The sequence below is a fragment of the Balearica regulorum genome, chromosome 19 (genome assembly GCF_011004875.1).
Source record: "Balearica regulorum gibbericeps isolate bBalReg1 chromosome 19, bBalReg1.pri, whole genome shotgun sequence".
Lineage (NCBI taxonomy): Eukaryota > Metazoa > Chordata > Aves > Gruiformes > Gruidae > Balearica > Balearica regulorum.
The window spans coordinates 6,019,570-6,033,773 of NC_046202.1; the positions used below are offsets into that span (position 1 = coordinate 6,019,570).

At 49.5% G+C, this 14,204-nt stretch overlaps 1 protein-coding gene across 3 annotated transcripts in view; it reads left to right on the forward strand.

Moving 5' to 3' along the window:
* SMG6 (SMG6 nonsense mediated mRNA decay factor) overlaps positions 1 to 14,204 on the forward strand; it is a 117,524-nt gene that overhangs the window by 7,631 nt on the left and 95,689 nt on the right. For all 3 annotated transcript variants that reach the window (XM_075771257.1, XM_075771255.1, XM_075771256.1), the window contains exons 3-8: positions 590 to 782; positions 1,446 to 1,556; positions 2,305 to 2,411; positions 3,553 to 3,631; positions 4,729 to 4,839; positions 5,495 to 5,707. In XM_075771257.1, the coding sequence (XP_075627372.1) occupies positions 590 to 782; positions 1,446 to 1,556; positions 2,305 to 2,411; positions 3,553 to 3,631; positions 4,729 to 4,839; positions 5,495 to 5,707 (814 nt within the window). The remainder of the gene's footprint in view (positions 1 to 589; positions 783 to 1,445; positions 1,557 to 2,304; positions 2,412 to 3,552; positions 3,632 to 4,728; positions 4,840 to 5,494; positions 5,708 to 14,204) is intronic.

Genomic DNA, 14,204 nt, shown 5'->3' on the forward strand with positions numbered 1-14,204 from the left:
CTGAACAATCCCAACTCTCTCAGCCTGTCCCCATAGGAGAGGTGCTCCAGCCCTCTGATCAGCTTCCTGGCCTCCTCTGGACTCGCTCCAACAGCTCCATGTCTCTCCTGTACTGGGGCCCCCAGAGCTGGATGCAGTACTGCAGGTGGGGTCTCACCAGAGTGGAGTAGAGGGGCAGGATCACCTCCCTCGACCTGCTGGTCACAAAAAAAACCCCAAATCTGTCAGGCATGATTTGCCCTTAGTGAAGCTTTCTTTGCGTCAGTATCAGGAGACACTTGTGCCTTGCTCTTCCCAGTGGCAGAGCTGTAGCAGAGCTCTTTGCCAGGCCCTGATCCATATGTAAAAGGGAGACGGACCTTTCAGATTTGCCCTCCTGGAGCAGGAAGGACATTTGATTGCAACAGCTCCCATCTCCCTCTGGGACATGTGCGGAAGCGTCGATTTGCTGTAGCGTGTGAGCTGAACTGCTGGTATCTCCTGCTTGCTGGATGAAAAGCAGCAGGTGGCTCAGCACGTGTGCCCTGGCAGCTTGGGCCCGGGCTGGGCAGTTGCTGTTGTATTGACCACTGATTGTGTTTCACCGTAGGGTGGAGATGCTGCAGCTTTACGAACGGTGTATCCTGATGGATATTGAGTTCTCCGATACCCAGAATGTGGACCAGCTGCTGTGGAAGAATGCCTTTTACCAGGTGATTGAGAAATTCCGGCAGCTTCTCAAGGACCCTCAGGGGGAAAATGCCCAAGAAATTCGGAATAAACTGCTCCAGCTTCTAGATGAGGTAAGAAGACAAAAACATCCCCAAACCCCACTAAACCTGGGATTGGCTGGTGTTTAGAATGGGATGGTGTAACTTCTTGATAATATTCATGTTTCTGTGCCTTAGGCCATCCTTGTGCAAGGAGAATGCTCAGACAGATTATGGTTTAGTGTGGCAGATGTAGGTCCAGGTGGACATTTGTTATAATTAAAATACACCAAAACAAGCGTGGTTTAATAATTATAAGTTGATTTAAGCTAAAATGAAATGAATGCCCTGAAGTGGAAATAAACAAAAGCGTTCCTGGAGGTGTTTGTGGCATCTTTATTAAATTTGCTTGAAAGTCATTCCATTAAACTGTTTTGCTTGGTTTATTCTTTGTAGAAAGTAGGCTGACAGATCCAAGAGGATGTGTTTTATAGAATTAGGTTGGTGGGAAGTCCAGCCTCCTGCTCAAGGCAGGACTCCTCCAACACGAGATCAGGTCAGTCTTGATTTTGTCTAGCTCAGTCTTGTAAACCTCTGAGGCTGGAGATCCCCCAACCTCCTTGTTGTTTTCTGAAGAAAAACAGCCCAAACCCCAGGGAGAGGGACCTTCTTTCTTGCACATGGCAGGGATGGTGTGGTGGTTTTGTGCTTGTCATCAGAAAGGTTGTAACATCCAAGTATGTGTGTGTTTTGCAGGGCACTTCTTTTTTTGATGGCCTACTCCAGAAGCTGCAGGTGTCATACCAGTTCAAGCTAGAGGACTATATGGATGGGATGGCCATCCGCAGTAAGCCTCTGAGGAAAATGGTAGGTTGGCTTCCTCCTGGAGAGCTCTCATCCTGTTAATCGCATGCAACATGCTGAACTCAGTGTGCTGCCCTTGCCAAGAGGTAGGCAGCTGTACTCTGAACAGATGTCTGTATGTTTGCAGGGAATCTTTCTCAGCTGTTAGAGAACTTGTTGAACCAACTCTGGTGCATTAACATTTCTTAGCTTCCTTTGCAAAGAAAAACTTTTTTTTTTTTTTGGACCAGCTCTGTGACCAGGGCTAAAAAAGTGGAAGAAATGTCCAAAGGTACCCTGGCTTTCCCTTAGATATTGAACATCTCTTATTTCTGTCCGTGGAATGCAGAATAATGAACAAGGAAAGCTAACAGTTGCACTGCTTCCCTGATGCTTGACAGCATATTGCCCTGAGCTGTGAGTGCAGGTGCGAGGGACAGCTGGGAAAGGATATTTTAGTCCAGCTCCATCCCCAGAGAGATGTTTCTGTCTAACAACTGTCCTCAAATTGGTCATGGACCGAACAACTCTTTTTCTGGAGAGGGATGGGATGTTGTTGTAAAAGAGGAGGTGTTTAGGGGATTGGCTTGCCCCTACAAATGCTGAACCGGTGCCATGGAGCCTTGTCATTTCATTTTGCTGTCCTTTTGAGAGACCTTCAGCATGTCAGTGACCTCCTCTTGGCTCCCTACGGTCCCTGTGTGTTTGCTGGGTCTGCAGGTGAGCCAGGGCTGTGCAGGTCCCACATGATGTGCTGGATGCTTCTTTCCAGGTGAAGTATGCGCTGATCAGTGCTCAGAGGTGTATGATTTGTCAAGGGGACATTTGCCGATACAGAGAACAAGCAAATGACACCGCAAACTACGGAAAGGCACGCAGGTATTGTGTTTTTCGCTGTAGCGCTGAGCGCAGCTCTTCCTCTGTCTACGAGGAATGTATCTCATTTCACGCTTAAACTTGCCTCTAGCCAAAGAAGTCTTTCCACGCCTCTGTTGTATTGCAGTCCTGTGAAGCTGAAAGATGTAGCCTAGACTGTTTTGCTGTTTTGTTTTTGGAGAGCAAGCAAGCAGATCCACTCAACCTCCAGCCGTCTAGTGTGGACGTTGTCCTGTGCTGATTCTGCAGCAGGGAGGGTTTATGCTGTTGAGGCTGGCAGACTGACTTGTATTTTCTGGTAGCTTTTCAGCTAGGAGAGGTTCCCATATGTGCCCATATGTTCTGACTGCATCAGGAGTTACTGGCACGTGTTGCTTCTTGTCACTCTTGTTTTTTTGATATTTTTTTTCTGGAGCAAAGACTGGGAGGAGACAAGTGAGCCCAGCGTGGGGAATGGAGCCCTGAAATCTGTGGAGGTTTGGAGAACAGGGCAGGGAAAGCTGCTGATTTTGGGGTCTGTGGACATCGTGGAGTATGCTGATATCTCAGGGAGGCTGGGAGGAACACAGTGAACATGGGTTCATCACGTGTCTGAAAAGTGTTGATGGATCTGTGTGGCATGATACAAGCTGGAGAGTGGATAATACAACTGAGGGAAAATAGAGAGGAGATGAATGGACTGTCACTGAATGGATGCTTCTTCTCTTGGGATGATTAAGGATCTTGAAAACATTGGGAACGAGCTAAGGAACATGGAGGGTTTGGTCCCAGCTGCCATGGAGCTAAAAAGGGAACTGAGAGGGAAATGCTCCCTGAATAGCCTGTTCTCTGTGCCTGAAGCCTCACAGGGGATAGCACTTGGTAGATCTGGCTAAATACTCATCTTCCGGCTGAGCCAAGATCATTTCCTTCTGCAGCTGTATCTGCCCCTCTCTCTTGTCCTGTGCCCCAACTGCTGCTCAGGCCAGGCACAGGCTGGCTGCCTGTGCACGCTCTTGCAGGCAGAGGGCACTTGTGCAAAGGGCCTGTTCCCTGCAGGACTGCCAACGCTGTGCTGCGAGGGGATTTCTGTGCCTTTAACAGCAAGGAAGGCAACCTGATGTCCTTTCAGTAAACCTGTCTCTCTGGTTCTTCCCTTCCTCAGCTGGTACCTGAAGGCTCAGCAAATTGCTCCCAAAAACGGCCGCCCATACAACCAGCTGGCGCTTCTGGCCATCTACACGGTAAGATGCTCATCGTGCAAGGATGCAGCAAGCATAGAGAAAGCCTCTGGAGTGGCCGTGAGATTCCATCTGGTGGAGAAAGGCATTGTTTAGGGCAGTGGTCCCAGATGTTTGGGGTATTTTTTGTTTGTTTGTTCGTTCGTCTTAAAAAAAGCTCATGGCAGGGTGTGCTGTGTGGATTCCAGCTGCTGCGGCTTCAGGCACCTTTGTTAGATATACGCTACTCCCTCAGGCTATTGGCGTTTTGGGGACTGTTCTGCAGGCTGTTGAGAGTGCAAATGTTTTAAAAGCGGGTTGTGTTTAAAGTTTTGCGTGAGGTGTTTGTGCCCAAGGCCATGCTGTCATGAGGATGCTGTTTCTCTTTGCGATATCTTCATCGAACCTGTGGGCGCTGGTCTAAGTGACATCCACATGTGACTTTCTCAGGTTTCAGTTTTGCTGGCTACTCCAGCCATGCAGGAAAACTTACTTCAAGGAAGATGTGACAGCAGATAATGGAAGCGTCAGGCTGGGACACGGGCTGGTAGGGATCTGCCTGTTTGCAGCACTGAAAGATGCTGGTTTAAAGCAGAGCAGTTCAGAGCTGCAGGGTTCGGAAGTGCATTTCCTTCATGGCTGGGAATGTCCTTTCTGACACGCTGTGGGGCTTGGAGCAGCAAAGTGTCCCGCCCTCTGTGGTGGTCTGTAAGGCCAGCAGCATGTGGGCAAAACCCTAAATGGGTGTGTCCTGGTAGTGTAAAGACTTGGGGGGGTGTCTTCTCACAGTGAGAGACTGTTTTGTGTGAGCTTCTGGGTTGATGGCTGCTGTAGAAGCCTTGGGGCTAGAGCAAGCGAGTCCCCAGGCTGCAGTGTCACCTGTGCTCCCTAACCCTGGCCAAGGGCTTGTGCTTTGTGCTGGTGTTTGTAGGCAGCTGTGAACGTGGATGGAGAGTTCGAGGTCCTACTTGTCATAGTGTTTATTGGCATATCTGTCTGTCACAGGCAGTATTGAGGGAGAGGACACGTGTACTGAGGGACAGGGAAGGTGAAGTACGTGGAAGCTTGGCTCTGAATGCCCAGAGTGAGTGGCAGCTCTGAGTCTGGTTGTGTTTTTGCAGAGGAGAAAGCTGGATGCTGTCTACTATTACATGCGCAGTCTGGCTGCTAGCAACCCCATCCTCACAGCCAAGGAGAGCCTCATGAGTCTGTTTGAAGAGACAAAACGCAAGGTGAGTCTTGGAGCTGGGCTGCAGGATGCTGCAGCTATCCATGCTAACTGTCCTGTGCAGGGGAGCTGTGATCCAGAGAGGAGGGTGATGGTGGCTTTTGAACTTGGAGTCACCGCTTACCTACTTCTAAGAAATTCCATGTTGGGAGTCAGATGAGAGAGGCAGCCTTCAGAATGATGGTGTCCTTTCTGCTTCTCCTCAGGCTGCTTTTGGGGTTGTTTGGGCAGCTGAATCTCTTGTTTCTGGGTCATAAACTATAAAGCAGTTAGGCTCAGCAAGGGCTGTAGGTTGCTGTGGTTTGCAGCATGGCCTTGGCATCATTGCCTTATCCCGTAAGTGCCCCACATCTATGGGGGTGGGCAGGAGAGACTGCAGTCCCTTTGTGCCCCGGAGAGTCACCCCAAGTCAAAGACACAGCACGTTGGCTGTCGCACAGTCCTAGGACTGGGCACGGCTTTTCTCAACCCAGGGCGACTGGAGTTGAAAACCTCTCACCTGCACGGTCCTATAGTGTCAGAAACCAAATTCTGGACCTGTCAGTGAGTTACCCTGGTTCTGAAGCAGGGGGAAGGGCTAATTTCTCCACGTAAATGAAATTATCTACTTTTCCTGAAGTTTGATCCCTGGGTGACCTGAATATGTCCTGTCTGCCCAGGCTGAGCAGATGGAGCAGAGGAAACATCAGGTGCTGGATCTGAGCCCCAGCCGCTGGGGGAAGAGCAAGAAGTCCACATTGCGACAAGTTGGAGATGATGCCACACGGCTGGAGATCTGGATCCATCCCTCCCACCCCCGCTCCTCCCAGGGCCACGAGTCCGGCAGGGATTCTGAGCAGGACAACGGTCTTGGGAACCTCAGCCCCAGCGACGTGAGTACTGCAGGAGGCGGCAGTTGGCTTTGGTGTCATGTGTTTGGAATGCAGTGGAATGACACTGGATCTGTTTTGCTTTCCTGTTGCTAAATTTTCCAGTGTTTTGGCTTCCCCTATGGGAGCTGTGCCTGGGTCAGGCTGAGGAGCTGGTGACCTCGTGCCTCTCATGTTTAAGGCATGTTGTTACCATCCATTTCTTGGCAGCATGTGCTGGCGTGGCTGATGCGGAATAGGAGAGGCACAAGCAGAAGATGCTATAAAATGCCTCCGCCAAGGGCTCTAACTAGGGTGAGGTTGCTGGTGGGAAATGAGGTCAGGTGCTGAAGAGTGGGGTTAACAGTGACCCTGTAAGCTCTGGGGCTTGTTATGGAAGTGGGTCACTTGTCCCAGTGCCAAATGATGAGAGGTTTGCACTGGGACTGTGAAAACTGTGGTTTTAATTACCAGTCTAGGTGTTATATACTTGTTCTGCTGAGAGGCCAGGTTATTTCCTTTCTTTTACAAGGATTAAAAAAAATTAAAAATTTAGTAATGGTATCTCTCGTCACTCTGTTCGAGCTGTGTACCTTGCAAGAGGAGCCTGAGTGAACTCTGTTTGTCAGGCACAGGAATGCAGGCAAAGGCAGTGGTGGTTGGGAGCTCATCCTCTAGGAATCCTTGCGCTGCTTTGGCACATGCGGCCTGCAAGAGAACTTGCCAGGGAGCTCTGGGCTGCCTGTCCTAAAATGGCTGTTAAGGATGTGAGTTTAGCAGAACTGGGAAGACCTTCTCCGCATACTGCGGGGCCCAGAGCTTCTCGGATACGATTGCACTTTTATAACTATTTCATGACTTCAGCTGGGTGGAACTGGGGTGAAATCTTGGAGCTTTGAAAGATAAGCTCTGGCACATTGCTGCAGCATTTTTAAGACATTACTGCCCTTGGTTGTTTTCCCTCTCCTCAGCTTCTCTTCTGGAGACCTTTGCTTCCTCAGCATCATTGAAAGGAACATGCCAGGCTTTAGCCTCTCCATAAATCATTGATGAAGATGCTTTGACATAAGATGCTGTGATTTCTCTTTTGCAGTGCTCCTATGTGAGGTAGTGTAACCGCTTGCAAAGCGGGGGGCAGCCATGTCTTGTTTATAGTGCAGCTCTGTTTGCTAGAGCTTGTCCTTGGGCTGTTCAATGGGGGGTGTGCCCTCTGAAAAGGAGGTTGCTGGCAATGCCTGTACGGATTTTTTTGTCTGATTACTACCATTAGTCTTGATTTCTTCATCTGTTTGAAATGTTGGCTCATTGAAGGCACGAGCTTTCTGATTGTGGAGAGGCCGCACGATCAGAAATATAACGGGAAAAGGGCTGGTGGAGCTGAGGGCGTGGGTTTGGGCACTGCTGGTTTGGTAGCCAAGATAGTTGTACTCGGGCTGCCTGTGCCTGCTGCCGTGCAGCACTCCACTTGTGTTGGCTGTGCCGTGTTTGTGTCACCGGACCGATCTGGATTAAAAGTAAACAGGTGAAAAGCAGACCTTAAATCTGTGTTGCTGCCAAAGCTTCTGGCTGGATAAAGACAGCAGCTCTTTGGGAAGCTCTGGACTCCTTGTTCCTTGAAGCTATAGCCTCTTAGCCTCTTCCTCGCCGCACCTCTGGGTGGTTTGCGGCTCCTTCTCTGTTAAGGAGCGGAGCAGTCCGTGTGTTGCCACTGTGTGGCACTGTTTGGCCTCAGAAGGGCCCTTTCTGCACCAGGGCAGGCAGCAGCCCGCATCCTGGCAGCACCTCTGCCCCACATCCCCCAGCCGGGCGGAAGGGAACAGCTCTTCTCCCAGGGGATGTGTGCCAGCGCTTACGTGTCATTTTGGGGAAATGAGTCTAAACTGTGTCATCGCCTCCGTGATCCCTTCCTTGCCAGCTTTAGCCCTTGAAAAGGCCGAGGCAAGCCGTTGTTCTGTCATTTGTACTGACAGCTGTGCTCTGCAGGTAGCTCCTCGGGCATCGATTTTCATGGCAGCTGTTTCTGGGCCAGAGAATGGAATTTTGCAGGGGAGAATGGGAGAGCGTTCAGCTTTCAGAAGCAGATAGAACACCACAAGTGTAGACCCTAACAGCTCTGGACTTGTACAGGGCAGAGGTGTGGGAGAGAGGCTCCTTCTACCCTTCAGATGGAGGCTGTTGCTTCAAACCCAGCCCAAGCCAAAGGTGACCGGTGTTTTTACTGTGGAGATGCTGGCTGTTTCACAGGTGACAAGAAATTGATTTGGGATGTTTTCCATCCTCAGTGGTCACTTTCTTCATTGCGCAGGCGGTTAGGTGCCAGTCCTGTGATGTGGCACGCTTGGCAGGGAGGTGCTGAATGATTACTCTCCCAGGACCTGCTGATGTGCACGCTCTCCCTGTCAGTGAGCAGGGAGTCTGCTCAGCACATGCTTGAGCATCTCTTCTCATTGCTGACTTTATTTTTCCTTCTGCAGCCTTATACAAAGACATAAACATCATTACTTTATTTCAGGGTTAGGAGCCAAGTGAATGGAGTTAGTAAAGCCTGATGGCAAGTGTGCAGAAGGCCAGCTCACACTGCAGCCGTTGCTGTGACAAGAAGTAGTGGCATGCGATACTGGCAGTTTGCCTTGGCACTGTGTGTTTAGGTAGAGGCTTGGCTTAGTTGCTTCTTTCACAGTTTGCTGCATCATGTTTTCTAGGAAGATGCAAAAATGGAAGAACATACCATCTGTCCACACCAAGCGGCATGTATCTCCGTTTGACCCTTTCCTCAGTAACTGGATTTGGCACTGCTGGCACGGGGGGCATGGGACGGCTTCAAAGCAAGCTGAAGAAGTGTTTGGGTTGCAGCCTAGCAGTTTTGTGCTTAGGGTTTTGTTCGTTACACCAGCAGCCTTTTGGGGTTTCATTCTGTGAATGACTGTTCTTTGTGGTGTCTTCCACGTTTCTAGGTGTGCAGACTCCAGGCTGACCCAGTGCCCTGCTTACCTGGCAATATCAGGTCACTTCATCTGGGATTCCAATAAGAAATGCAAAAAAGGAGACTGAGCCAATCAGCAGCTCTATTGCTTTTTTAAAAAACAACTGGATAGGACAAAGCGAGCTGACGAGCTGTCTCTGCCATTTCTGCTGTACCACTGGTTTCATTTGCAGTGGTTCTATATTGATCTTAAATCTGATAGTACTGTACGCAGCTTACTGCGCAGACTGTGAATTGGTAAAGTAAACAGGGCAAACGTGCTGTCAGTCTCTTGAGAAAGTGTTAATATTAAACTGAGTTTGAGATTTTAATCACCCCTGTCAGGAAATGCTGAGTTAAGGTTCCCACAGTTGCTATTGCCTGCTGCCTGTGCTCTGCAGTAGATACTTCCTTGTGTTATCACGCAGCATGCATGCGCTAATAAAGATTACTCCATAGCTGCAGCTAAGATCAGGGAAGAGAGGTTTTCTCTTGGCGCAACAGTAATTGAATAGTGCTTCTCTCCAGATGTCTGAATACTTTAGAATCATTAAAGAATTAAGCCTCCTAGCCTCTTTGTGAGAGGTCAATGTTGTAGAGCCATCAAAAGTTTGGTAGGGCCACCCAAAAAGCTCTCAGGAAAGCTAAGACCAGAGTCAAGGTCTGCTGTCTCAGCCCTCTGTGTCGGCTGCGGGAACCTTCCCATTTCCCCCAGCCCGTTGGTTAGGGACAGAGGTGTTGCATTTGCCTGGTGCTGGGTGCCTGTTGAGCAACAACCCCTTTGCAACAGCAGAGAAATTGTGGTGGAATCGTTAGCTCTGAAGTTGAGAGCAGGTTTTAACCTCCATTTCTTTACACAGGCTTTCTTCTCAGCAGCAGGGAGTAGGGACAGTGCATCAGGGTTTCCACAAGTGAGCAGTAAATACCAACAGGAGGGCTACTAAAAAAAGAAAAGGACAAAATTCTCTCAATAGGCTGAATATAGAGAGTTTCTTGCTTCTGCGTTTCTTCTTCATTGCCTACTGTACTCTTTTTTTTGGAAGCTTATTATATGTACAGCTGTCCATCTGTGCTGGTAATGGGTGCGAGTACCAGCAGACAGAGTAGCAAAGTCAGAGGTGTAAGCAGAGTGTGTCTTTGGGGCTCGTTTGTATTTTCCTTCAGATGAGTAGTGCTGATCTCTTTTGGACCCCTTTGTCTCCTTCCATCTCCCGAGTCCTAGAAAATCAGATGAATGGCAAGCATGCAGGGAAATGGTCCTCTGTGGCTGGATGAGGGCACTGTCTTCTCAAAGCAGTGAAGGTGGTGAGACCTGTCCTGCTTTTTTCCCCCTCTAAGTCAGGATTCAGCTAACCGGGAACTTATCCAGCAATGCCTGATTGGGGCTATCTTCACAACTTACTGTGATTTGTTTCTCTCTGAGATGAGACATCTCCAAGAATTCTCACCTTCTGTCTTTCTCAATTCTTCTTGCCTGCTTAGTTTTATTTCTGACTTTGCCTGCCTCACCTGTGCACCATGATGCTGCGTCCACTTACACTTCTGCAGCCCAGTCACAGTCCGAGGCTGGAGAAGGCACTTTTGGGAATGCCTGTGGAGTCCTGGAAGCTGCCTAAGCCGCTGCCTCAATGGAGGTCATGTGTCCTGAGTGAAAAGGGTCACTGTCATAGTCAGCTCCTGCATGTTTCACATCCGTTTTTCCATGGTGGTGTTTGTTGTTTCTGCTCTGGTGCTTGTTTCTCTCAGCAGCTGCTTGGGTGACTCTGGGCTGGCTCCTTCTCCTGGCTGGTTCCAGTCGGTGCAGTTATTCTTCTGGGAGATCTGTCTCTTGGGCTCTGCCTCTGGAGAGGAGTGCTTCTGGGGAGCAGTGGGATTAAACCTCATGTTAGTCTGGTAGCAGTTTTGGTGGGGGGGTTCTTGGCCATTTTGCTCTATCAGCCTGTCCTTTGCTTGGACCAGTCACACGCGGAAGTGGTAGTGACCTGTGTTCAGAGTTGGGGTTGCCTTGATGTCACTACCTGTGGTCCCTAGGAGCGTCTGGTTTGTTAAAAGGCTGTTGTGGTGTGAGGCGGGTGTCTGTGAGTGTGGCCCAACTTTGCTTGTGCAAATATACCACAGAGGCAACCTTGTTTACTGAGAGTGACTCTCTTCACTCTCAGCTCTTTTCTCACTTTGTAACTCTTTTCCATTACACATGACTAGAAATGTGACAGGCAAAAGTGGAAGTGACGTATCGCTGTAATGATGGTTGTTCTTCCATATAGATGCACGGGTAAGAGGCTGCTTGGGGAACTCGTCCTTTCCAGAGTGTCTGCCCCTGAGCCTGCTGCCAGCCTGGTGGGAATGTTTCTCTGCACTGCCAGTCTGGCTGGGTGTTTTTTCTCAGGACAGTGAAAAACAGATCTTTTCTCTTCCATGCAGGCTCTTATGAATAATCCCTGCTGGCTGAAGTACAGGGCTCCCTCGTTTGCTACCTCCACGGTGTCAGGTGGGCAAAGTGCACAGAATGGTCCTTTTTTAGGAGCTTCTGATCTGGAAAATAAGTCCAGGCAGGTGGGGCTGTGCCTCTGGTTTAGATGGGCAGCGTGAAAGCGCAGACATGCCTGCCTTCCCCCTGCTGCTGGGACATGACTCCCCAAAACGGTAACCCTGCAAGCTGCACACAATGCCCTGGAAGCCTGCACGGACTCTTGTGTGCTTTCAGGGTGGGTTTTTTTTTTTTTTTTTATCTGAAGGGACTGGAAACCACTAGACCAGCAGTGCCCGGAGATGACCAGTGAGGTCTTTTACTGAAATCTTCTCACACCTGCTAAAAATCTGAGCCACACCAGAGAAGTGGCGTAGGTTTGTCCCCAAAGGGAGGGGACACACGAGGGAGCGTCCGCTCGGTTTTTCTCAGTGCACGAGCCGGTAGTGGGATACACACACGCTCTTACAGCAAGGCCTCGAGTCAGGCTGCCATTGGCGCCGTGTCACAGGAAGGCGGCTTGTGTTAAGTCAGGAAGTTTGTCTCTGCCACGGTTAGGTGCTCTCTAGTATTTGACGTGAGTGATCCCGTCTGTGGTCTGTTGCATTATGGTCTACCCTTGCTGTCAAGGGAAAGCAGTGCTTCCTCTCCAGCCTGCTGCCTGTTGCTCTATTTGATCCATACCTTTGCAGCTATGCGAGCCTCTGCTGAGCCTCCCCTGCGGCACAAAAACGAGCAGCGAAGCTCTCTGGGGCAGGAATGCTAGGCATTGGCAATCAGCTAAAGGCTGCCACTCCTTATTTCTCTCCTTTACCCACCACTCGTGAAAAAGCAGGAGATGTTGCATCCTTAATTTTTGCGGGACTTGAGAGGGAGAAATCTGGAGTTCCCTCTGTCCCTCCCTGGCAGCCTCCTTTTCTCACCCCCACAAGCTTGCAGGAAGCTGTTGGGTTTGGTTACTCATTCGTGGAGGTCAGGACTAGGTCTGGGGTTTTTTTTCCTTTGTGTTTAGGAAACGGTTTACAAACTGTTTTGAGCACGGGGGAGCTGGTGGCGTGCGAAAGAGGCTCCTCAGCCTCTTTACTGCTGGACTCTTGTTAATTCTCTGCCCAACCTCCTTTTCTGTAGTCTCTTTCTTGGTTGGCAGCATGAGTATTTCTGAGTGCTTTCCCCAGCCTGCAACCCCTCCGCCTCCTAATATGACCTCGGTCACCAAACCACCTTGGGGCTTTATTTTTACTCTAGCCGTTTTATTTCGCGTGGTAAGAAGGTTGGTTTCTTTCCCCTAGCAGTGAGAAGACTTCTCTGCGGAGGAAGTAAAAGAGTGCCAGGCTGCAGTTGAGGCTGGTTAAACACTAAAACCACAGTCCTAGCCTCTCTGGGTTTGAGACGTGACATTCAGACATGCAGCTTAGCACTGGCTTTTTCTGCCTGCCACTTGTGCACCCTCCCTGCACTTAAGTTTATTAATAAACTCTGCTTTTTACTTTAAAATGCTGGTAAAAACCCTCTCAGCTGCAGTTCCTGCATTAGCAATCCAACCAGAAACGCTGTTGCACCTTGTCCGGGCTCGTGATCTTCAGGGGATGCTCAGTGCTGCTCCGCTAAAGCTCCCGGAGCTCGGCAGAGCTCGCAGAGCCTGGTTACCGATTTAGGCTGTGCACGCATGTCGTGTAGAACCCACATACTGCTTTCCAGCTCAACTTGACCTTTTGTCACTACTCAGAAAGTGAAGGCTAAGCTATGGGTAAGAGTTTCCAGAAGTTGGTGTTGATCTTTTTTTTTTTTTTTTTCCCTTTTTAGACCATGTTGGTGGTTTTATTTAACTGTGAAGAACAAGGCAGGGACTAATGTTACTTGAATGGGAGAGACACCGACATGTTCTCCTTCCGGTAACAGGCATCTGGTGCTAATGTGTGTAGAAGTATCGTGGTGGATCAGAGGTGGGAGCACTACAAGGACATCAATGACTTATGCCTGTGTGAGGGGCTCTGCTATATCCCAGTGCTCAGAGAGGCTGCGGTGAGGGGGGTGAGACTTCAAGTTCCAACAAGCTTCTCATACTCAAAAACCAAGTACAATCATCCAGAAACCGCCTTTCCCTGTCAGTCACCCTTTCCTCATTTCCTCTCCTCCTGGTGCTGATCAGCCAGGGATTTGTGTGTAACCAAACCCCCTCCTGCTGCTGCGCATTAGTTCTTTCTCGTGGCAGCGGATTTGATGATCCAGGCACTGGAGGATGATGTTGGGAGGGACAGTTTGCACTTCAGACGAGAATGCTGCCAGAATTGGCAGTATGGGTAAGGGAAGTAAAATGCCTAATAGCAGGGTTGGGAAATTTCCCAGAGCAGGGTGAACGCTGTAGACAGTGATTTCTCTTGAGCTTTTTTTTTTTTTTTTTTTTTTTGTTAGTCTAACCTTGATCTTTGTGTGAAGTTGGCCCAGGCCAACTTTTTCTGCTGTCTCTTGTACGCTTTTTGGGATGGGCATCTCATATTCCATAGCCAAACCTCTTAATTCTGCCATGGGGAATGTTTATTTCTCTTCAGTATTGAGTGAGCCATTTCCAGATGGGCTTCGTATCCACTGTGGAGGTGGGTATTAGGAAAGAAACTTCCTTCCGGAGGATCAGGGAGTGGAACCTGCTGGAATCTGTGTCATTTCCTCTGTCCTTGGCTCTATTCTTCCTCCCCAGCAGATTTCTATTGCTGTGTGATTCAAAGTGGAGAGGGAGATGCCACCATGCCTTGGGTTACACTGCCTAGGTAGAAGTAAAGTCTCCAGAAGTACTCCAGGAATGCAGTAGGGTGGAAAACTTCCTCCAGGTTGTAGGAGCCTGGAGCACAGGCCAGCTGTGAGCCGTTATCCCCGCCAGTGAGTGCGGCCAGGAGAGCGGGAGCGTGAGGATTGTGTGCGATAATGCTGTCATCCTTCTGGAAGGCTGTGTCTCTGCTCAGCCTGTTGCCCAAATGTCTTCTCTCTTGGCCTAACTCTATCTTAAGCTTTTCAGGGTTAGATCTCTTCAGTCTTCACCCTTCTTAATTACTATTATCTCCCTCCTTTGTGCGTTAACCCCACAAATAATCCAGAGT